This window comes from Schistocerca piceifrons, chromosome 4, assembly GCF_021461385.2.
Source record: "Schistocerca piceifrons isolate TAMUIC-IGC-003096 chromosome 4, iqSchPice1.1, whole genome shotgun sequence".
Taxonomy (NCBI): Eukaryota; Metazoa; Arthropoda; class Insecta; order Orthoptera; family Acrididae; genus Schistocerca; species Schistocerca piceifrons.
The window spans coordinates 320,446,721-320,469,514 of NC_060141.1; the positions used below are offsets into that span (position 1 = coordinate 320,446,721).

General features: G+C 42.0%; 1 protein-coding gene across 1 annotated transcript in view; it reads right to left on the reverse strand.

Moving 5' to 3' along the window:
• The window catches only part of LOC124795329 (protein NDRG3), a 547,589-nt gene extending 544,934 nt beyond the window's left edge, over window positions 1-2,655 (reverse strand). The window contains exon 1 of the mRNA XM_047259309.1: window positions 2,555-2,655. Coding sequence (XP_047115265.1) covers window positions 2,555-2,610 — 56 coding nt within the window. The 5' untranslated portion in view covers window positions 2,611-2,655. The remainder of the gene's footprint in view (window positions 1-2,554) is intronic.
• Between the last annotated feature and the right edge of the window lie 20,139 nt (window positions 2,656-22,794).

The following is a 22,794-nucleotide window of genomic DNA, read 5'->3' on the forward strand; positions in this document are numbered from 1 at the left end:
TGCTACATCAATTGCACATAGATTCAAGTTTCGATGAAGGAAATTTTTTACACATGTTTCTGTTCCAAACATTTATAAAAGTGATATAACTGAAAATTTCTTTGCAACAGATCTTAAAGCAGAGAAGTATCATTGTGAGCATTCAGATACACAGAACAGATTTTTTTTGCCGTCAAGTTATACAGTGCTCACAGACTTAACTTTGTGGTACTTACCTTTGTAAAGTGAATGCCCATCCTTTCATATACTTCAATTTGCATCCGTAGAAGCACGAGTTATTCGGCAATGCTGTTAATAATAAATAAAAGCACAAAAACAGCTCAAATACGTTTAATATTAAAGTTTCGGCCTTAGTGAAAATTGTAAACAAACAACGCTGTACCGGACGTCACGTGACATTTTTCATTCGATGTTGGTGACATACGCAGTACGCTATGCTCACACTACAAATATTTTGGCGCCTTGCAGGAGATCTCTAATTCCATAGAAAGAGCGTATAGCTCCGTTTAACAAGTAGAGTAGTCGCTTCAGCATCTTTATTGATAAAAATGTTGCGATGGTTATCCACATAGCGAACAATTATATGCTTCTCGTACTTTCTTGTCCAAAACCTTATTAGGAGGTTTTTAATTGATGGCTAAAGATTTGCAGCGTCTACGCTATACAAGATACCGGCGTCATATCGCACTACTTGAAATACACACGATGTACATCATGGGGTAGGCGATATACAGTGAACCCGATCTCCACCGACCATTCGGAAGTTGTCCAGGGATGTATTTGGTATACGGAACATATGGTCTATAGTTGCTCGTAACATACAGTAATAATAATTTATTCGGTTTTATTTCCCCTGTTATTTTTCCCCTATGAAATACCTGCACAATAATGGAAATTGTCTACAATATGCAACCACCAAACTGTACAGCACAATACACAGTGTAAAAGAACAACTTTCACACAAATGCAAAAGTACTGTAATGTGGTTGCCGTCGCAACTTGAAGAGATAACAAGGGGATCGTACGAACTTGCCGTCATCGATTTGATTCATATTTACAGGTTGTGTAGGGCACGACTACGACTTCAACATATGTAAGCAATCAGACGCAACTGTTAACGGTTTTAAGAAAATAGTGTTTGAAAATTTTACGCTTATTTACATATATTGTTTGGTTGCTAGTACTCGAAACGTCTGCACTCCAGCGTGTTAAGTGGTTAGTTTCAGGATCGAGAGGACCATGAACCGAATATTCCAGCCTGCACTTTTCTTCTTCTCACATAATTATTATGACTGTGCTAACTGTCATCGTTAAACTATTCATTTATTATTTTCGTAATCTTTATCCCGAAAAAGGGAAAAACAACTTTCTAAATGGAACTGAAAAAATGGATACATAAGAACTTTCAATCAAATCAACATAGTCATTTTGTTTATATTATTTTATCTACACGTGTGGCAAGTATAGCGTGTAGTCCGTGGAGCATTGAAAGGATCGGGATGATACTGATCACAGAAACATGGGAAACAGTAATTATTGCGGCATACAGCACTCATAATGAAAGAGAATCCTCGCATGTGCACGGTTCGAAAACAACCTTGGGTTACATTCGTAACTGGTTCTGGGCCATCACACAATTTCGCGGCGTACCACGCATAGCTGTTGTTAGAATTACATGGGAATGAAATAAACAGAAGAGCACGAGAAGCGAGATTCGATCTACAGACCTCGAGCTTATGAAATTAAGCATTTACTCTGTCGGCTGCGGAATCCTTGGTTACTAGCGTCCATGTTAAGTATGTAAGCAAGCGCAAAATGTTCACAGTTGACTTTTTCAGAAAGTGTTGACAGTTGCGTCTTGCTATTTATATATGTTGAAATCCTAGTCGTGCCCCACACAGTCCGTCGATAGGAATCAAATCGGCGAGGAGAAGTTCGTACGGTCGCCTTCTCAGTCTAGCGTCGTTGTGCTATTCTTCGTAACACTTGGTTAACACTTACGTGCACATCGGCCAATTCTTCAACAGTAAACTTACCCATGCTGCAAAGTATTACTTTTAACGAACAGCAGAACAGAACATTGCTGAATACCAGCTTTGGGACGAAGATTAAAGAGGGCATTACTTTTATTAACTGCAGTTACTGTAAGTGAATGGAATAACGTTTGTTTCCAAACGAGAGACAAAGCGCGCATACCGTCGACATTCTCACTGTTGTGGCGAAACTTTCTCAGCGCAATACAGATGCCAAGATAAATGGAGGTGAGAGGGCAAACGGAATGCAATTAGTCTGTAACGAGCCACCGGAGGGACACGTATCTCATGCCAAAATACTCAGAAAATAGCTCCGAACAACTTTCGAAAGTTTATCGCTGGAGTTCGACTTCACCCCGTAAGCTTCACAGCGACACGCTTTGATTTGTATATGTAGGGCGAAATACTTGTCAGGTGTAAGAACTGACATAAAATTACCGGTATTCGTGACGGAAAATACGGAGCCTTTACGACTCGAACCGTAAAGTGAAAACACGAAGCAATAGAGCGGCAGTACTCACGGGGGCCTGGGCTCGGCTGGAGGTGCAGGTTGGCTGGCGTCGCTGAGGGCTATCATGCTGGTTGCTGGTAGCTGTCGCCGCTCGCTACTGCCACTGCCGCTGCCACGGCGTCACTGGCGCGAAGCGGGGGCTGGGCCAGAGACGCGGCCGCCTGCCGTCAGCTGCCTGTTGCCCCTCCCACAGGCCGCCACTGCCTCGGCCTGCTGCAGCAGACACGGCACACAACAACACACGGGGCGCCGCGGCACGTGCACGTGCGCCAGTAGGTGACAGCATCTCGCCTTGCCCATTCGACTGCGTTGCCTACATACACTACCACCACCTGGACCACAGGCCTGCGTGCATCCTGGTGACGTCACACAGTGACTACCTGGGCCAACGAGATATACTTCTCGTGGGACTCGGTCGTCAGCAAGGCCCAAGAGAAAGGCAGGCCGTGGCGCTTACGTCACAGCACGTCACACGAGTGCCAGCAGCCAGGGCCTGTACTACCAACATCGACTCAAAGGAAGGCCTCGGCGCTTGTTGGTGACGTCACGTCAGCTAGGCACGGCGAACCCCAGGTCTGTTGCAGGCAGAAATGCCTGGGCGTGCTTATCACTATAAATCTCTTATTTTTGGAAAAAATGTTTGGTATTGTTTTGGATTCTGCAGTTTTATTTAGATGAAAGATTTTCTTACTATCGTAAAGCTACAAATGAAGATCATAGTTCTGTATTACTGAATCCTGTCGAAACAAACGTAGATCAATATGAGACGATGCTTTGCCCCATGGCAAGCTTCGGAAATTTTACATTCAAGTAACTATATTTACTTGATCCATTTTGCTATCGAAACTTACCCCACCCCTTATAATTAACTCGTTTCTTTTATTTATTTATTTATTTTCGTTTGACATCGTCACTGGAAATGTGAACTAATTTACATGTGTAAATGTCCAACTGTTGCCAGTCATTAGATTACAGTCGTTTTCAACGAAAGGAATTCTAAACAGGAAACAAAATAGCTTCATACATCGAAAATACTGCTGAGCTTAAACTTGTTTAAACATGCACATTAGAAAAGATAAATATTTCCCTCTTGCAACTGAAAGGAGAAACTTTATAAGATAAAAAAAATTATTTGATAAACAAGTATCTCTCTTTTGCCTCTTCTTCTGTCCCCCACCCCCTCCCCCAACGTGTACAATCGCAAGATATTTCATTAACATTCAGTGCTCCTCACCCCATAATCAACCCAGATACCTAAAGAAGAGCGCCAATATGTTCACAGTTTCTCTTAAAAGCAACCCAGTACAAACGTAACATCCTCAGATTTACAAATAAGGTAAAGAAACACGAATTCTGTTGCTGCTGGACCATGAAGCTGTTTTTGTATGTCAATCCTTAAAACAGGTAGAAATTTAAGTTCAGGAGTACACTACTTGTTAAGAAGTGTAATGAATTGCACAATTAATTGATTGCAGAAATTTCTCAGAACAATGTGTGTTGGTCAACTACCGCCAATAGTTTCACATTTTCCTGTGTCAGAGAGGGAGACACCACCATTATGAGTATGCCTGCAACAGACCTGGCGTTAGCCGTGCCTAGCTGACGTGACGTCACGAACAAGCGCCGAGGCCTTCCTTTGAGTCGGTGTTCGTACTACAGGCAGGACTTGGAGGCCGACTAGGGCAGCAAAAAAAAAAAAAGGTTTCAAATGAAAAAAACGAAAAAAACTGAGCAAATGAGGATAAACCAAAACACAGAACTGTTTTCAAAAGCATACGGAACAGTTACTTAATAAGTCTTTACTTTCTTTGACGAAAGTAAACACATTGCCTGCATCTACTTAAAAACTAGAGCAGCCGTTACTGAGTACAGAAAAAAAAAAAACATGATCGTGGTTCATCTCTGTCGAGCGCTGGCTTGCCGAAGGTTAGCAAAGACTGTATGAAAACTTACGAAGAATCTGAGTGGTACTTTTCACGTGAAATAAGTATAAAATAAGAATAAAGTACTATCAGTTAGAGCATTAATTCTGATCAACTTTACATCTTACTCATAGAGCACAGAAAAACAGAGCTAAATTTTGATTCCGTACTGTTACTTAATTGTAATACTGTACAAGAAAAAATCTGAAGCCAAGAATTTACTGTACAGAAAACGGAAAGTTCTAAATTCATTACCTCTCCTTGAACAAACAGTTTAAGGAAAAAAACGTAATTAATGAAAGTTGTTTTTATTTGAGGTTTAACGACCACAGTGAACAACTCAGTGGACTATAAGCAGTGGCCCGCCCTTAAGTTAGGGCCACTGACTCCAGGGAAGGGAAAGAGCCAGTACGTCACAACATCCGTGCCTCACGGGATTCGAACCCGGGGACATCTCGGACGAATGAACAGTGGACAACCGCTTAGACGGCTGCGCCACCGGCGCAGCTAATAAAAGTTGTAAATTCTCAATATAAAATGCAAACAAGGCGTTATTTAATCGCAAGAAAGTGGAAGATGAAAAAGATTTATTCCTCATCCTAAAAATATTTCAATTGAAACAGAAACGAAATGAGAACACGATTAACCAGATGACATAGTTTGACGCTTCGACACGTCTCCCATCAACATAGCACAATTTCAAAATTCAAAGAAAACTTCATTTGCACTATAAAATAGTTACACACCTTTACTAATCCATTTTCTTGCAGTTAAATAAAGTAAGTAACTGATGCCAAATTAGGTTGCACCGTTATATTCAGCTGAGTTCTACATTACTGGCCATTAAAATTTCTACACCACGAAGATGACGTACTATAGACGCGAGATTTAATAGACAGGAAGAAGATGGTGTGATATGCAAATGATTAGCTTTTCAGAGCATTCGCACAAGGTTGGCGCCGGTGGTGACACCTACAACGTGCTGACATGAGGAAAGTTTCCAACCGATTTCTCATACACAAACAGCAATGGACCGACGTTGCCTGGTGAAACGTTATGATGCCTCGTATAAGGAGGAGAAATGCGTACCATCACGTTTCCGACTTTGATAAAGGTCGGATTGTAGCCTATCGCGATTGCGGTTTATCGTATCGCGACATTGCTGCTCGCGTTGGTCGAGATCCAATGACTGTTAGCAGAATATGGAATCGGTGGGTTCAGGAGGGTAATACGGAATGCCGTGCTGGGTCCCAACGGCCTCGTATAGCTAGCAGTAGAGATGACAGGCATCATATCCGCATGGCTGTAACGGATCGTGCAGCCACGTCTCGATCCCTGAGTCAACAGATGGGGACGTTTGCAAGACAACAACCATCTGCACGAACACTTCGACGACGTTTGTAGCAGCATGGACTATCAGCTCGGAGACCGTGGCTGCGGTTACCCTTCATCTTCACAGACAGGAGCGTCTGCGATGGAGTACTCAACGGCGAACCTGGGTGCACGAATGGCAAAACGTCATTTTTTTCGGATGAATCCAGGTTCTGTTTACAGCATCATGATGGTCGCATCCGTGTTTGGCGACATCGTGTTGAACGCACATTGGAAGCGTGTATTCGTCATCGCCATACTGGCGTACCACCCGGCGTGATGGTATGGGGTGCCATTGGCTACACGTCTCGGTCACCTCTTTTTCGCATTGACGGCACTTTGAACAGTGGACGTTACATTTCAGATGTGTTACGACCCGTGCCTCTACCCTTCATTCGATCCCTGCATCCCTGCGAAACCCTACATTTCAGCAGGATAGTGCACGACCGCACGTTGCAGTCCTGTACGGGCCTTTCTGGATACAGAAAATGTTCGACTGCTGCCCTGGCCAGCACATTCTCCAGATATCTCACCAATTGAAAATGTCTGGTCAATGGTGGCCGAGCAACTGGCACGTCACAACACGGCAGTCACTACTCTTGATGAACTGTGTTATCGTGTTGAAGCTGCATGGGCAGCTGTGCCTCTACACGCCATCCAAGCTGTGTTTGACTCAATGCCCAGGCGTATCAAGGCCGTTATTACGGCCAGAGGTAGTTGTTCTGGGTACTGATTTCTCAGGATCTATGCACCCAAATTGCGTGAAAATGTAATCACATGTCAGTTCTAGTATAATATATTTGTCCAATGAATACCCGTTTATCATCTGCATTTCTTCTTGGTGTAGCAATTTTAATGGCCAGTAGTGTAATTTAAAATAACCAGCACGTTCATTCTTTTTCAGTCAGTTGCGAAATTTCAAAAATTGAGGACAAAAAAAAGTATTAAGGACATTTGTTGTTCTCAATCAGTTTGAAAGGAACTGAGAACAAAACATGAAAACTGAGGACTGCCCCAAGAAAATGAGTACGTCTAGCCACATTAGTGTAATGATTTAAAGTGTAATAGGAGATTTGCATTGTTGTGCCGTTGGATGTCGGTGGAGGTGGTGGATTAGAGGGTGGGGGGGGGGCGGTTATCGGGGAGACCGATGGTAGTAATAAACAAGAGACGTTAGTTTTCAGTTCTCGCCTAGGGCGGCAAAACGTCTAGGAACTGCTCTGCCAGCAGCTGTCTTCGATGGGGAGCGAGTAACTATTTCAGACGAGTTAATAATTCTTCTCTGCGCGTTTAAATACATGCAAGCTCTCGATAGCACACTACAATGTTAAGACCTTTAGTATGTACCATTTCAATTACGTACTGATTTCCTGGAGGCCTTGCACGGAACCGAGGGCTCGCGAAATGTTGCTTGCGTATAAGCCGGCTCTTCTACTTCTTCATTGTTATTTCATTCCCCACGGCCTATTTGGACCGGAAGTGAGCTGTCAGCGGTATAATACTCCGCTCCTTAGCGAAGCTAATTAAAAAACGTAGAATGAGAAACAAAATTTGCAGATGTTGTTCCATCTTAAACTAAAAATGAAAGACAGTCAGCTAAAAAACGAAAATATACACATTTTCAAAACACAGAAAGTTGAAACGTGTCTGAAGAAAAAGGACTGGCACTGAGTGTGCTTTCCGCTCTTTATCCAAACTAATTAAAAACATAGAATGATAAACATAACTTGTGGCTGACGTTCTATTTTAAATTAAAATCAAAGACAGTTAAAAAAACGAAAAATATGCATCTTCAAAACACATCACAGGAATTTGAAACGAATCTGACAAAAAAAAAACACACACACACCGACCACTGCACTGCACTTGCACTTAAAATCTGAAGGACTCGCACTTAGTGTGCACTGTTGTATTGTATAGTATTGTGGGATGAGATAACATGCTCCACAGAGATTGGGGGTTGTTTGTAAAGACATAGGGGTCTGTTTGTTAGGTGGGGAAACTATGGAGATGATAAGCAGGAGGTGAAGCGGGTAGTGGGAATACAGATGGTGGAAAAGACAGAGGGTCAGGAGGAGTAATGGTGTGTGGGGAGGGTAGTGGTGCAGGGAGAAAGGGATAGGGGTGAGTGAAGAGGGAAAAGGAGAGAGGAGTCCTGATGCTGAGTGGGATAGGTGGAGAAGAGTTTAACTTGGTAGGAGGGACAACAATATCGAAATTGTGAGTCCGCCTTGATGCAAAGCACTTTGACACATCATTACATTTTTACTGTTTGTTTTTTGAGTATATTATGCTATTTTCCGCATGTTTTAGATTTAAAGAACCCACTGATGATGCCGATATTTTTCGCTGAAACTAGTTTGGGGAATAAATAAGTAAACAAACAACAAAAAGTGTTTTGTATCAAGGCTGACTCACAATTCCCATATAGTGTTTTCATATGCAAAAACCGACCAAATGGAAGAGTTCCAAGATAATGTTATTGATAGGAGGGTTAAATATCTATGCTTATCTCATTGTCTGGGAGAGGGAGTTGGTTGAAGTTGCGTTGAGTCAAGATGAGGAGTGTGCGTAGGTGAAGGCACGTGTTACTGACATGTTTTCATATAGACTGGAGCTCCTCCACACCCACATCGAAGAAGTGACCATCTCAATAGATCTACTGTCACCTCCGTATTGTTAGTTAGTTGCAAATCGAAGAGTTCACGGGATGTAGGGCCATGATACTGTCCGCGTGTCTGGTTAGGATTACCCACTATCATGGGCCCATCGAGGTGACAGAGGTGGACGAAAAGTGATGAAGGCCAGAGGGAAATAAGTGCCAAGGCAAGCGCCAAAGGGAGAAAACCTCTGCGACATTCTGGACACGTACTAAGAGCCCTAGGGGATTTCTTGTTGTCTGTGACAATCATGTAAGGGTAAGGTTGGTTAATGATTCGGTATCGTGCAATGCTCAGTACCAGCGTCATACATAGGTTCGCCATAGGAATATCAATCAGAATTGAAGCGAGGTACTGCTGCACTGGGTACCGACGATATGTCATGAGTCAGTTGCAGCAGCTGCACCCCTGTAAAAGCTAGTGGTCGACTGTTCACACAATCGATCGCACATTGTAGGAGGCTGTGTGAGTTCCGTTCTGTTTAGTGTGCAAGATTTGGTTTCCCTGCTGTGGGTGGCTGAGCGATTGTGTCATTCATCTGGCGTTGACAGCTTTGCTGTAATGAATTGGTTCGCCGTTATTTGCGTTGTTTGTGTGCCTTAGCTAGCCATAGGTGGTTACGTGTCTCTACTAAGGAGTGTGTTTGGTCGATTGTGCTCCTACCTATAGTTGTGGTCAGAGTTTCAGAGATTCAGGATGAAGGGGTTGTTAGAATGTCTCGAGTTCTTGTATAGTCGTGTGGCGAGTTTTTTTAATACGTCCGAGAGAGTTTATAGACGGTATTAATTTTGAAGGTCCACAGTGCGTGTGTATTGTGGAGCATTGACGTAGCACATTCTTCTGTATGACCCACAGGCGGCGCAAGCATGTTGGAGCTGTGTATCCCCAGACTGTGGCTGCATATGTCATCAAGTGTCTTGTATATGGACTATTCAGTGTATTTTGCCTGTTCAGCATTGGATACAGTTGTCTGAGTCTCGCGTGTGCTTGGTTGGTGACATATTGTATATAGTTCTTCCATGGTAGTTTTCAGTCCATTCAGACGCCTAAGTACCTGACTTTCCCATGGAAACGTATTGGGTGTGTGTCTAATGTTATTTGTCTGAAATGTTTGCATAGTTCTTTCAGTCTACAAGGAAACAGCACTGCGTCGCATTCGTCGACGTTTACACGCCATCGTTCCAACCAAGGCTTGACAACTCTGAGGGAGGTCTGTAGCCGTGAGTTGACGTTTGATTCTTTCCAGTCTTGCGCTATGGTGGCGGTGTTTCCTGCGCAGGTGGCAACCATTGTATTTTGTGTAGTTGGTAGATCGTTCATGTAGAGGTTAAACAGGAGGGGGTCCAGGATGCTGCCTTGGGGTATTTCAGCTTGTATACCACGTTGTGTTGACTTTTTTCCCTAAACGTCAGCATCCGTTAGTGTGCTACGAACGTATGAGACATACTAGATCGTTGGGGAAACCAGCATCGCTAAGTTTGCGTATAAGGCCATTGCGCCAGAGACGATCAAAGGCGTTTTCGATGTCTAGGAACACAGCCCCTGTTGCTTTGTTGGTGTCGTAGCCGTTTATTATGCGTTCTACTACACGGAGTAGTTGTTATGTTGCAAAGGGGTGATTCCTGAAGCCGAATTGCTCCAGTCTCACCAGTCTCAGGGTGTTGTGGATGCGATGCCTAGTGAGACGTTTCAGTGTTGCCTTCTCAACAGCCTAGTTCAGCGAGCTTAGGAAGCTGATGGGTCAGTAATTTTGTGGGAGGGAGTGGTCTTTACCTGGCTTCCTCAACATCAGGACCTTGGCTGCCTTGGTGTCACAGGATGGCATTTGTGATGTGTGTAAGGTATTCTGTGGCCTTACCTGTAAACTCCTGGAGTGCGCAGTTTTGAATGCCATCGGGACCAGGAGATTTTCTAGCTGTGGTGTGCTTAGTAGCCCATGCAATTTGGTGTGTGCTAGCATGTCCAATATCGTGGTGCGCAGGCTGGGCTACAAGTTGAGCAACTTCATGGTCCATTTAAAGTGTGAATTATGGGTCTGAGGGAACCAGATTCGGTGAAAAGAACGCAAAAAGTGTTCTGATCTTGAGCTCTGTCTTCTCCTCCGCAGAGTATGCGGGGCTGTCTGGTCCTAGGCGTGCAGTGTTTCTCCATGGTGAAGTGTCGTGTGAGATTCCACATGCCAGGTCGAGTGATATCCAGACCGGCGAGTTTCTGGTCCCATTGTATAGTTTTAAATGTTTGTATTTTCTCCCTATAACTCCATAGAGCCTGTTAATGTGCCGTTTGTACAATGGGCGGCCCCTACACTGCCAGTATCTCCTGAGACGGTTTCTCGTTGAAACGAAGCCCAGGATTTCTTGGGGCAGGGCTGTTGAGTGTTGTGGTGGTGTAGGAAGTGGAATGACGTCAGTCATTGCGTCCTGCACAGCAGTAGTGAGTGCCTCAACAGATACATATATTTGTTCTGTGTGCATAACTTCATGTATGTCTGGAAAACAACTATCAAGCATTTCCTCCAACAGTGCACAATTCACATACTTGTGGTTCAATATCCAATGTGGTTCGATGTTCTGCAGTGTCTCTTCCTTGTGCAGTATTAGTGGTCGGAGGTCAGATCGTTCTCAAAAAAAAAAAAAAAAAAAGTTCAAATGTGTGTGAAATCTTATGGGACTTAACTGCTAAGGTCATCGGTCCCTAAGCTTACACACAACTTAACCTAAATTATCCTAAGGACAAACACACACACACACCCATGCCCGAGGGAGGACTCGAACCTCCGCCGGGACCAGCCGCACAGTCCATGACTGCAGCGCCTTAAACCGGTTTTTTATTTATTTTTTATTTTTTTTAAATCTCATTTTGGTCGCATTTGTTCGTTGCATCTGCTCGGGGCGGACGTCGTAAGACATCCGTTTTAAGTTCGTTGTTAATCGATTAACTCAGTTTTCGTATTACAGAGGGCAGCAAACCCTCTGACCCAACACGCTGAGCTACCATGCCGGCATAGTATGCTTGTGATGACCTTGGTGAGAGCTGTCTATGACATCCGGCTTCTGTCACCTCTTTATGGGCGCAAATGTGAGTACATCTGGCCCTAGTATGATGCAGTTTCGGCCTAGTGAATGTTCGTACAGTTTTTTTTTGTTTTTTTGTTTTTTTTTTTTTTTTTGGAGAAGAGTATTGTGGGTGGTTTGCGTTAAGCTCTCCAGCAGTGATCTCGCAGTGATATACTGAGTAATGTGCTGATATTGCATGTTATGCTTGCTGCGCTGTGGCAGATCGCATAGCGACATCAGTGCATGGTATGCTCCATTGAACTTGGCCCCTGTATTCTTCGAGCTCAGGGAGCTTTATGTTCGTTTGCTCAAAGTCTTTGTGTATGATGATTGCTGTGATGCCTGTTACCCTGTCACCTGGTCAGTCGGTACGATAGATGCAATAACCTGAAATGCGTAGCTGTCTGTGTGGTTTTAATAGTTTCTTATTCACAAGAGTGATCTAGATGCCATTTCTCTCCATGAATGCATCTAGTTCAGGACTTTGTTGTAGATCTCATTGGCGTTCCAAAACAGGATCTTTGTCAGGGTACGTAAGGGTGCGTAATGGGGTGGGTGTGGTATATTATCCATGGAAGAGTGTCATACGTACTGTGAGAGGAGTTTGTATTATGGCCATGCACTGACTGGGTGTGGCTGCCAAGAGCTGTGTGCACTGTGTGGTGGCGAGGCTTAAGAGGCTCACGAGGGTTTTGAGCCATGCATGATTGGCAAACAGTGACTCCACCACTCCACCAAGTGTTGTTAGGATGTTGTTCGTGTTGGCCAGTGAGGCAGTGGGTGTGTTTTTGGCTGCTAGTTCTGATTCTGGTGTGTGGATGGGCCAGCTTGAGCATTGGTGGTGGCGTCTGTGTTGTCGCTGAGGTGAGGAGGGGTGGGGGAGAGTGCTGTGGGTCAGGGTTTCGCTGCATGTTTGACTGAGTGATTGTGTGTAGATAGCCTGTTGTTGGTGTGTTTGTTGTGGTGTGGTGGTGTTTCCTCTTCTGTTGTTGATGTCCCTTCCCCTACTCTGGGTTTTGAGCTTCCCTTGTGCGAGTGCATCTGCCGTGGTTGTGTGTGTGTCGGTCTTTGACTAGAGGAGTTGGGGTTGTATTGTGCTAAGGTGTCTGTGTTGCAGCCAGTGCAGGTATAGTGGATTGTGTTTTCTGAAAAGGTGTTGGATGAGTCTGTGGCGGGCGCTGAGGGTCCGCTGCCCTCCCCTCATTGCTAGTGCCAGCGACTGCAACAACGGAGCCGCCGCTCCACACTGTGCGCAGGGGGAGGGGGGTTTGAAACTGTTCTGGCGATTGTTTGGATGTTTTTGGCGCTTTTGCGCCTCAGCGTCTCTTTGTGTACTTCGCACCCTTTGTAACTGGTCACATGGGGCCCATTATAGTAAGCGCATTTGCGTCGGTCTGTTTGGCCTTGTGTGCAGTGTTGCGTTACGTTGTTGCGCGCGTATATACGGCAACGGGCTTCAGCTTCAGCGTGACTAAATCGCTGGCAGCGATGGCATTGTTTGGGGAGAGGCAACGTTTCGTATACTTCTGCTGTCACGGCCACGTGAAGGAGGAACTTTACTTTCAGCAAGTGGCGGGAGTGTGCCGTGTCGGCCAGCTTCACCATATAGTTGGGTATGTTTTTGCATGTTCGAAAGCCCATTATGCGGCTCACGCCTAAGCAGTCTATTGGTGAAGACACAGCAGCGTACCAGGGTTAGTCGTCAGAGTAGAGGCAATATACTTAATGGAAACTAGTTTGCAGATAGTACAGGACACGCGGGGGTGTTCGACGAAAGCCGACTCGTGGCCAACGATAAATACAGGCCTGAGCACACATCTGTAGGACGTCTCCATGTAGTGTTTGAGGCCATCGATAAATACTCATCAAAGCCCTTTGGTCAAGTCTTTGACAGTGTAGCAGACAAGCTTTTAATAAAGACCTTTGATAAAAGATAGAGGGAGGACCATTGTTTACATGCCGATTCGCTTGCTTTGGTGCATTTAAGCTATGAAATATGGTCCGAATGGCTCTGAGCACTATGGGACCTAACATCTGAGGTCATCAGTTCCCTAGAACTTAGAACTACTTAAATCTAACTAACCTAAGGACATCACACACATCCATGACCGAGGCAGGATTCGAACCTGCGACTGTAGCGGTCGCGCGGTTCCAGACTGAAGCTCGGGCACATCGGCCGGCTGCTATGAAATAGCGAAGAACATTTGGAGCGTGGCTGCCCCTACAGTGGTCTTTCCAAAGTGTCAAGAATATGAAATTCTTCATAACACAAAGCACGCTGACTACAAAAACAGTAACAAACTATTAGAACCATATAAAGAAATAGCTACAGTAATTAGCTGCATTAGGAGTTGCAGTGTGAAGTTTACATATAAAAAGAAAGGATGTGGAATGAGATGGAGATATCAAAAGACATTTGTGCCCATGGTGTACGTAAGTGAAATAAGTGTACTTGTTTGTACTGTAAATTACACTAAATAACCTTACTTAACCTTCATAAATTCCTCATTAGATGATTTATGTATTGATTCACATATTTCTGGAATGATGCGTAAAATGGTACATGGAGATTCGAGTACAATATTGCAAGCTGGAATAGCTGTCGCCTGTTATTAAAAATCTTAACTTAGCCTTGAGACGATCTTTAGCAGAAATAGCATTCATGATTTAAACAATGAAACATCGTACCAATCAATGACGGATTTAGAAGGGGGGAGGGGCAGAGGGGCACATACAAAACATAAAACGGCGCTTGTTAGAACACTGTATTCATTTTGCATATATGTATTTGCAACTACGGCCAGTATAATTTAAACAAACAAGGTTGGCAACTATTACTTGTGGAAGGAACATGATCACTTCAGCAATTGATTTAAGCATACATTATTCTGTTTGCTTCCCGCTGTGCGTTAAACAGGAGACAATATGTGTGCATCTAACGCGACAAAAGACACTTCACTGTTTTCTTTTTTTTAAAAAAAAAAAAAAAGCTTAAAAGGTAGAAGTGGAATTAATGTTGGGGAAGAGGCATCACTTCCAGCGATTGTGGATTCACCTTCTACTAAATTCCTCTGTAGTATGAGTGCTTTATGTGATGACGAGACTATTGTGGTCGAACGTGATATAGGTCATTGAACAGATGTCGATAGTTGACGTTCGAAGAAATATTTCAGTGATTAAACTGCATTTGGGTACCTCTGCCAAATTTTACTTCCAACATGTTGCAGAAGGTAACAAAATGCGATCGTTCCAGAGGAAACGGCTAGAGGAAGACCAGTGGATGAACCAATGAAAATGCGTAAGAAAGCAATTGAAATCATACGCAGTCACAGAGAGAATGAGTATCAGAAGAGGAATATGGCTGCCTGGCAGAACTTCCTACATGTGACTGAAGGGAGGTCGAACGGATATTTTAACAAGAATGGATGAGAGTAGGAAGAGAAAAGTGGACAAAAAAGAAAAACAACTAATTCTAATTAGAAAAACAATAACGTTATGCGGAGTTCAGAATACAGAGATGATACTAGGTGAAGGCAATCAGGAGATGGAATTGACTTCAGAGGGAAACTTCCGTGCTTTACTGAAATTTTGAATGGATACAGGCGATGAAATATTAATACGACATATGCAGTCGAAGTGATGAGGATACGGGACTGGAAACTGAAGGAGAGTGAAAGTGCTGAGAAGTATAGAGAATTAATCACACAAAAATTTCCAAAAGAAGTTTTCTGTGATGTAGAAAAAGAATGGAGTTTATTCAAAGACACTTTAGTTGAAGCAGCACAAATAGTATGTGGTAGAACATCTGGAAAGGAAAAAGTAAGACAGACAAGTTGTTGGGATGATACCACAATCCAAGTAGTTAGAAGAAAAAATGGAGCATGGGGAAACATAAAAGATATATCGAGGAAAAGAATAAATGCAAAGAAATAGTGGAAACAGCAAAGAAAAAGGGAAGAGTTGACAAAAAAACTTGAAGAAGATGTGAAGAGCAATAAGAAAATGTTCTATAAAATGATGAAAAATAGAAGGAAGGCTGCTGAAGTACCAGTAAAGATGGAAACAGAGGATGGTACTGTGATTCAAGATCCATGGAATATAAAAGATCTCTGGAAAGAACATTTTAAGAAACTGTGAAACGCTGAGGAGCAGGTACACGAGCAAACAAGAAATAATGGAGAAATTGAGAGAAGTTGGGAAGCAGAACTAGGACAAATTACACGGGAAGAAATGGAAATAGCTGTGAGGAAGATGAATGGGGAGAAAGCCCCAGGACTTGATGAAGTATCAGTGAACATGATAAAAGCAGCAGGTCCAGTGGGAATGCAGTGGCTATATAGAGTACTATCAAGCATGTGGAGAAAAAGTACAATACCTGACGATTGTAGAAGGGGAGATATTGTTCCCATCTTCAAAAAAGGCAATAAAAGACTTTGTAAAAACTACAGAGGAATAACCCTTATGAGTCATACAGCCAAGATTTTTGAAGGAATTTTATTAAATCGAATAAGTGAAAAGATAGAAAAGGAGCTGAGTGAAGAACAGCATGGGTTTAGGAAAGGAAGAAGCACAATCAACCTGATATTTTCTATCCGTCAACTGATGGAAAAAAGTTGGGAGTACAACGAAAGGATGATAATGGTTTTTATAGACACAGAAAAGGCATATGACTGAGTTAACAGGGAAAGACTCTGCGAAGAAATGAAGAAAATAAATATAGAAGATAGATACAGTAATGTAATAAAGACAGTGTATAAAGGACACAATTGTAGAATTAGAACATCATTGGGAAACTCTGAATACTTCGAAATAAGACAAGGACTTAAACAAGGAAGTATTCTATCTACTGCACTTTTTAATGTTGTAATGGAGGGAATGAATAGGGCAGTTAAAGATATAGTAAAAGAAAAAGACAGGAAGATGATTTTTGCAGATGATATGGTATTATGGCGCAATAAAGAGGTAGATGTACAGTTACAACTTGTTGCATGGAAGGAAATAATAAAAAGGTATGGATTAAAAATAAATAAAGATAAGAGTGAAGTAATGGTATCTGGAAGAGACAAAGGGATCAGCGGAAATATTACTTTGAATGGAGAACCCCTCAAAGTGGTAGACAGTTTCACTTGTTTAGGGAGTAAAATATCTAGTGATAGAAGAATATCCAACGAAATTAATAGGAGGTTACAGAAGGGAGGCAATTTCTACCAAACAATAAAACACCTAATCTGGAATAAGGAAGTTTCAGAATAAGCAAAACTAGTTATTTTTAAAAGTTATTACTTTCCTATTGTCACCTATGGAGGAGAAACATGGACAATGACAGAAAGGGACTGGAGCAGACTGCAAGCAGGGGAAATGAAATTCCTCAGAGCAATTAAGGGAATAACAAGAACGGACAGGGTAAGGAACGTAGATATCAGAAGGGGCCTTAAACAAGAAAGTATGAGAGAAGAAATTGAAAAAAAAAAGAGATTAGGATGGTACGCACGTGTGAAGAGGATGTGTGGGCAGAGACTCCACAAAATTATGGAAGAACTAAAGATGAATGGAAAAAGACCTAGAGGACGCCCAAGAACAGGGTGGAAAACGGGAGTGAGAACATTTGTCGAAAGGAGAGGCGTGACCTGGCAGCAAGTGGAGGAAGAAAAGCGGTGGGAGGACCGAGCCAAATGAAGAGGACTCATCAGCACTCAGACTCGGCAGTAGCTGGAGCGGGATCCAGATATAGATGCAGTCGTACTCAAAATATGACAGTTATATCAGTAAGACAACATAAAGTGATTTAATAGATTGCTGTGCTGATGTTTTGTAAGTAGACTGTTTAGGTTTTCTTATTGGTAACGCCACGTAGCGCTCTGTATGAAAATCACTGGCTGTGCTGTGTGCAGTCTGTGGCTAGTTTGCATTGTTGTCTGCCATTGTAGTGTTGGGCAGCTGGATGTTAACAGCGCGTAGCGTTGCGCAGTTGGAGGTGAGCCGCCAGCAGTGGTGGATGTGGAGTGAGAAATGGCGGAGTTTTGAAATTTGTAAGACTGGATGTCATGAACTACTATATATATTATGACTTTTGATGACTATTAAGGTAAATACATTGTTTGTTCTCTATTAAAATGTTTCATTTGCTAACTATGCCTATCAGTAGTTAGTGCCTTCCGTAGTTTTAATCTTTTATTTAGCTGGCAGTAGTGGCGCCCGCTGTATTGCAGTAGTTCGAGTAACCAAGATTTTTGTGTGGTAAGTGATTTGTGAAACGTATAGGTTAATGTTAGTCAGGGCCATTCTTTTGTAGGGATTTTTGAAAGTCAGATTGCGTTGTGGTAAAAATATTGTGTATCAGTTTAAGGATAGTCATGTATAATTGTTCAAAGGGGACGTTTCTTATGTCGACCCTGCCAGGATACCTCACTGGAATCTTCTGATTTTTTCTTGTAGTTTGTGTAATTAGTATAGCTTTAGTTTATTGCTAGCGCGTAATTGTAGAGAGAATCTCCTTTGCAGTTGCAGTTTTTCATTGTTGTACAGTAAAACAGTTGTGGCATGCATGTAAATTTGCACCAAGTATTTCGCAGCTGCGCTTGCAATTAACTAGATATTTTTTTCAGTGCTATGTTAATGTGTTCTCTTATTTTTGCTCTTCAAATTGTGCTTTTCTGTGTTATCGTGTGAAATATTGTGACAATAATGGCAGGTGAAAAACGTAACACTAGGCTCCAAAGTAAACTGAGAAATAATAGTGACGACGAGCGTAGCCTATCAGCACCACTGCGTAATGAATTAACAGACATTCAAAGTAGTAATTTGGTAATTGTGCATAGGGAAATGGAGCGAGCGGCAAATAATGGTGTCGACAGTGAAACAAGTAGTGAACAGGGAAGCATTATCGATCGATCGGTCGGCAACAGCTCGCCTCAGGAATCCGAAATGACAGAACACAATATTGCAAATACTGTAGACTCAGGTTTTGGGTCCTCACCGTTTTCTCAAATAAGTCAAGACACATTTTCTGCTCGTCAAAATGTAAATGTTGCCGGTGCAAATGCACTGCCAAAAAGCATAGAGGAACAGATTCCAGACACTAATACATTATTATTGCAATTAATGCAGCAAATGAAACAAAATCAGAGACAAACATAGCAACAGTTAGACACAATGGAACAAAATCAGAGACAAACACAGAAAGAGTTTCAAAAGTTAGACACGATGGAACAAAAGCTTCATAAGTTAGACTCAGTGGAACATTTAGACTCAGTGGAACATACACTTGAACAAACACGTGAAGATTTAACTACTGAGTTACATAAAATCGAATCGAAATGTCAAAAAGTCTGTAATGACGTAAAAACACAAATTTGTGAGCATTTTCAACCTATTTTTTCGCTGCATGAAAATGCATTACAGAATCACGAAGCAACCATAAAAGAACTGCAAACTATTGTTCATGAAAATCATGAGACCTTGCAAGCTAAAATTGACTCAGTTGCATCTACCGATTCGGTTACGCAACTTGCAAAAACTCAGGAAAACTTAAAGGACCCAGTAGATACTCTGAAAATTGGTTCAGAAAGACACATGGAGGAAATTAGTTCACTATCAGAGAAAGTAGTCGAACTTTCGGATCAGCTAAATAATTTATCTACGAAGGTAGATGATAATCTGAATGACGCAAGACCGGTAGTCTTTAATGACACAGAAGAGTACGAACAAATTAGGAAATTCAAACAAAATCAGAATCAAATTAATACTCAACACCAAAGAGAAATCCGGGAAGTACAAGATCAGCTGACACAGGTAATACAAGAATTGTGTATTTCAGAGGACACTTGGGCTCCAACACGGGAAGAGGGACTTAGAAATACGGAAAAGCCGCAAAATAATAACACAGGGCATTTTAGAAATTATGAAATAAATTGGCAAGGTACACCGAATTTTGAGATGGAACCGCCGACACGCCGTAACAATGACCGATATGCTACTCGCCGACACGATGATTTTGACTATAAGCTGTTCATTACTACAAGTAAATTCAAAACATCTAAGAATTCTGGCAACGACATTCATTCACAAGCGTGGCTCCATCAATTTCTCATTGTTTCCCCCCCAACTGGTCATTAGAGCACAGATTAGAATTTATGTGTGGCTATTTAGAGAATGAACCAGCTATAAGAATGCGATCGGTCATTCACGATTGCCACAGCGAAGGAGAATTTTATCATGCCTTCCTCTCAGCATATTGGTCTCAAGCTACACAAGACCGAGTAAAACATAGCATCATAATGATGAAACATTTCGAACAATCTGAATTTTCCAGTCTTGTGAAATATTTTGAAGACATGTTGCACATGAATCAGTACCTGTCAAACCCATACAGCCCCTCAGAACTCATCCGCATTTGCTCAATCAAATTACCTGAACATTTACGACGTATTATTTTGGCAGGACGTTGCAAAGACGACATTGAAGCTTTTCAGGGACTCTTACAAGAATTAGAAATTGACACTGACAATCGTGGAACGCGAAAACAGGAACACAACAATTACAGGCCACATCCTTCGCAATTCCGCGATGAAAGAAATAATAAGTGGACACGACAAGGCTATTCTCACAACACAAATCGTGACCAAAACAGACATCACCAGTATGACAACCGTTGGCAGAGTAGTAATAATTACAGGGAAAGATCACCTCTCCGCGGGAGTGACTATCACAGAGACAATCAGAGAAACAGACAATATGGGAACCAAAATAATTATTATCAAGGGAGACAGAATAACTTTAGACGCAACGGTCCAGCGCGCAGTTACGATTCAGGGAGAAATTCTCCACCATGTGACCGACAAGAAAGAAACTATGGAATCTACCGACATGACGACAGACGATATGATAGTAACGACAGACCTAAATTGCATCACTGGCGGGATTCAAACAGGGCGGGGCCCTCTCGACAAGGTGAATTTGTAGAATTTAGGTCTCCAAATCCCAATAACGACGCGCGCCAACAAAGAGACAATAGGCAATGACTCATACCGTTGGCAGCCACAAAACGTACTTCTGAAACTGACGACGCAGCTGCCTTAGCTAGTAATTACGTAAAAATGGAAGACATTAGGGACATCTTACTCCAGGAACACGACGTAAAACATAACAACATTGCATATCCTGTGATTCACATTACAGTAAATGACGTAACATTTACGGCAGTACTTGACTCTGGCAGTACCATTTCAGTAATTAGTGAAACAGCCTTTAGCAAATGCAACAAATCGAATGATTGCCCCACACTTCTGTTACGTAAGATTAAATTACAAGGTGCGATCGCTGGAAAAAGTGTAGATGTACGCCAACAAACCAACGTAGAATTCTTTTGTCAAAGCCATAGTTTCTCTATGAACTTTCTTATTGTTCCATTATTGTCGACGGAAATTATATTGGGAGTAGACTTTTTGAATGAATACAAAGCAATATTAAACTTTCACGATGCTGAAATAAGGTTAGAGAAAGAAGGTAAGTCAATAGCTTTGAAATTTGAAGATTGGCTCTCTAACCATGACGAGGAAATTAATCGGCTTTACCTTCTGTTAGACAACAGTTCGTAATTTTCTACGGAACTAGACACTAACAATCACTCTGCAAGTACTGACAGGGATGATATCGACGACATATTTGATACTAATGAGTTAATTCAGAATTAAATTCAAACAATTGAGAATTGTAATGACACTGATAGGCAAGACCTTTTTGAGATTTTACAAGCACATTCCACAGTTTTTACTCACAAAACAGGAACAGTCAAGGGATTTCAATACCAATTTCGTGTTCGTGAGCATACTACATTTTGTGTTAGACCATACGTAATTCCAGCACATTATAGGGACCGTGTTAGAACAGAAATACAATCTATGCTCGACGAGGGCATTATTGAGCCTGCAGTAAGCTCATACAACAATCCATTACAATTTACATGTTGTTGAGAAGAAAAATGGATCGATCAGACTTGTCTTAGATTCGAGACAAATCAATACTATCATTATTCCTGAAACAGACAGGCCGCAAACGATGGAAGAACTTCTTCAAAATTTTAATGGTGTAAAAGTATTGTCTTCTATTGATTTCACATCCAGCTTTTATCAGATCGAACTTCATCCAGAATGTAGAAAATACACAGTTTTCCTTTGTTTCGGCGTTTGTTATCAGTTTCGGAAACTTCCTTTTGGTTTGAACATTTCTTCGGCAGCATTCATTCGCGGGCTAAACTCCATATTACCTGAGTTCTTAAAACGTCACATCACCTTATATGTGGACGATATTCTGATAGCAGAAGCCTCATGGGAACAACACAATCGCATCCTCAACAGCGTGTTACATATTTTTGCAGAATCTGGAATTACAGTTAACTTGGAAAAGTCTGAATTCGGTAGGACAAAGGTGAAGTTTTTGGGACATATTATTTCGTCTGTAGGCATTCAGCCGAATCCTGAAAAGTTAGAAGCAATCAGAGCCATTCCAGTTCCATCCACAAAAAAACAAGTCTGCAGTTTTCTAGGTCTCGTAAATTTTTACCGTCGTTTTCTGAATATGCAAATTTTAGTTACACCAAAACTTTGTTCTCTCACTGGAAAAAATACTATTTGGAACTGGGACGAACAAGCACAGTTGGAATTCAATTCTTTAAAAGAATCGCTACTTAACGCGCCAATACTAGCTCATCCAGATCTGTCACAAGATTTCTGCCTTAGCACAGATTCTTCTAAAGTCGGTCTTGGTGCCCATTTATTTCAAGAAGCCATAGAAAATGACACTACTGTTCAGAAAACTATTGCTTTTGCTAGCCGAGTGCTAACAAAATCTGAAAAAAATTATTCCGTTACTGAATTAGAAGCTTTAGCTATCGTTCGGGCATTTAACAAATTCCGTTTCTTTCTTTCTGGTAAGCACGTAAAAGTATACAGTGATCATCGTGCATCACAATTTCTTATGTCTTCAAAATTAAATCATGACAGGTTAAAACGTTGGGCATTGTTTCTGCAAGAATTCCACTTCACAATAGTCTACATTCCCGGCAAGGAAAACATTGTTGCGGACGCACTGTCACGCGCACCGGCTGGGCTTGAGAAAAGTAACACAGAAGGCAACCTCGAGAAAAATTTCAGTATTCTTTACATTCAGAAAGTCGCCTTTGAAAACTTCATCACCACATCTTTAAAGGACATTGCTCATGAGCAAGATAAAGATCCGATTTGG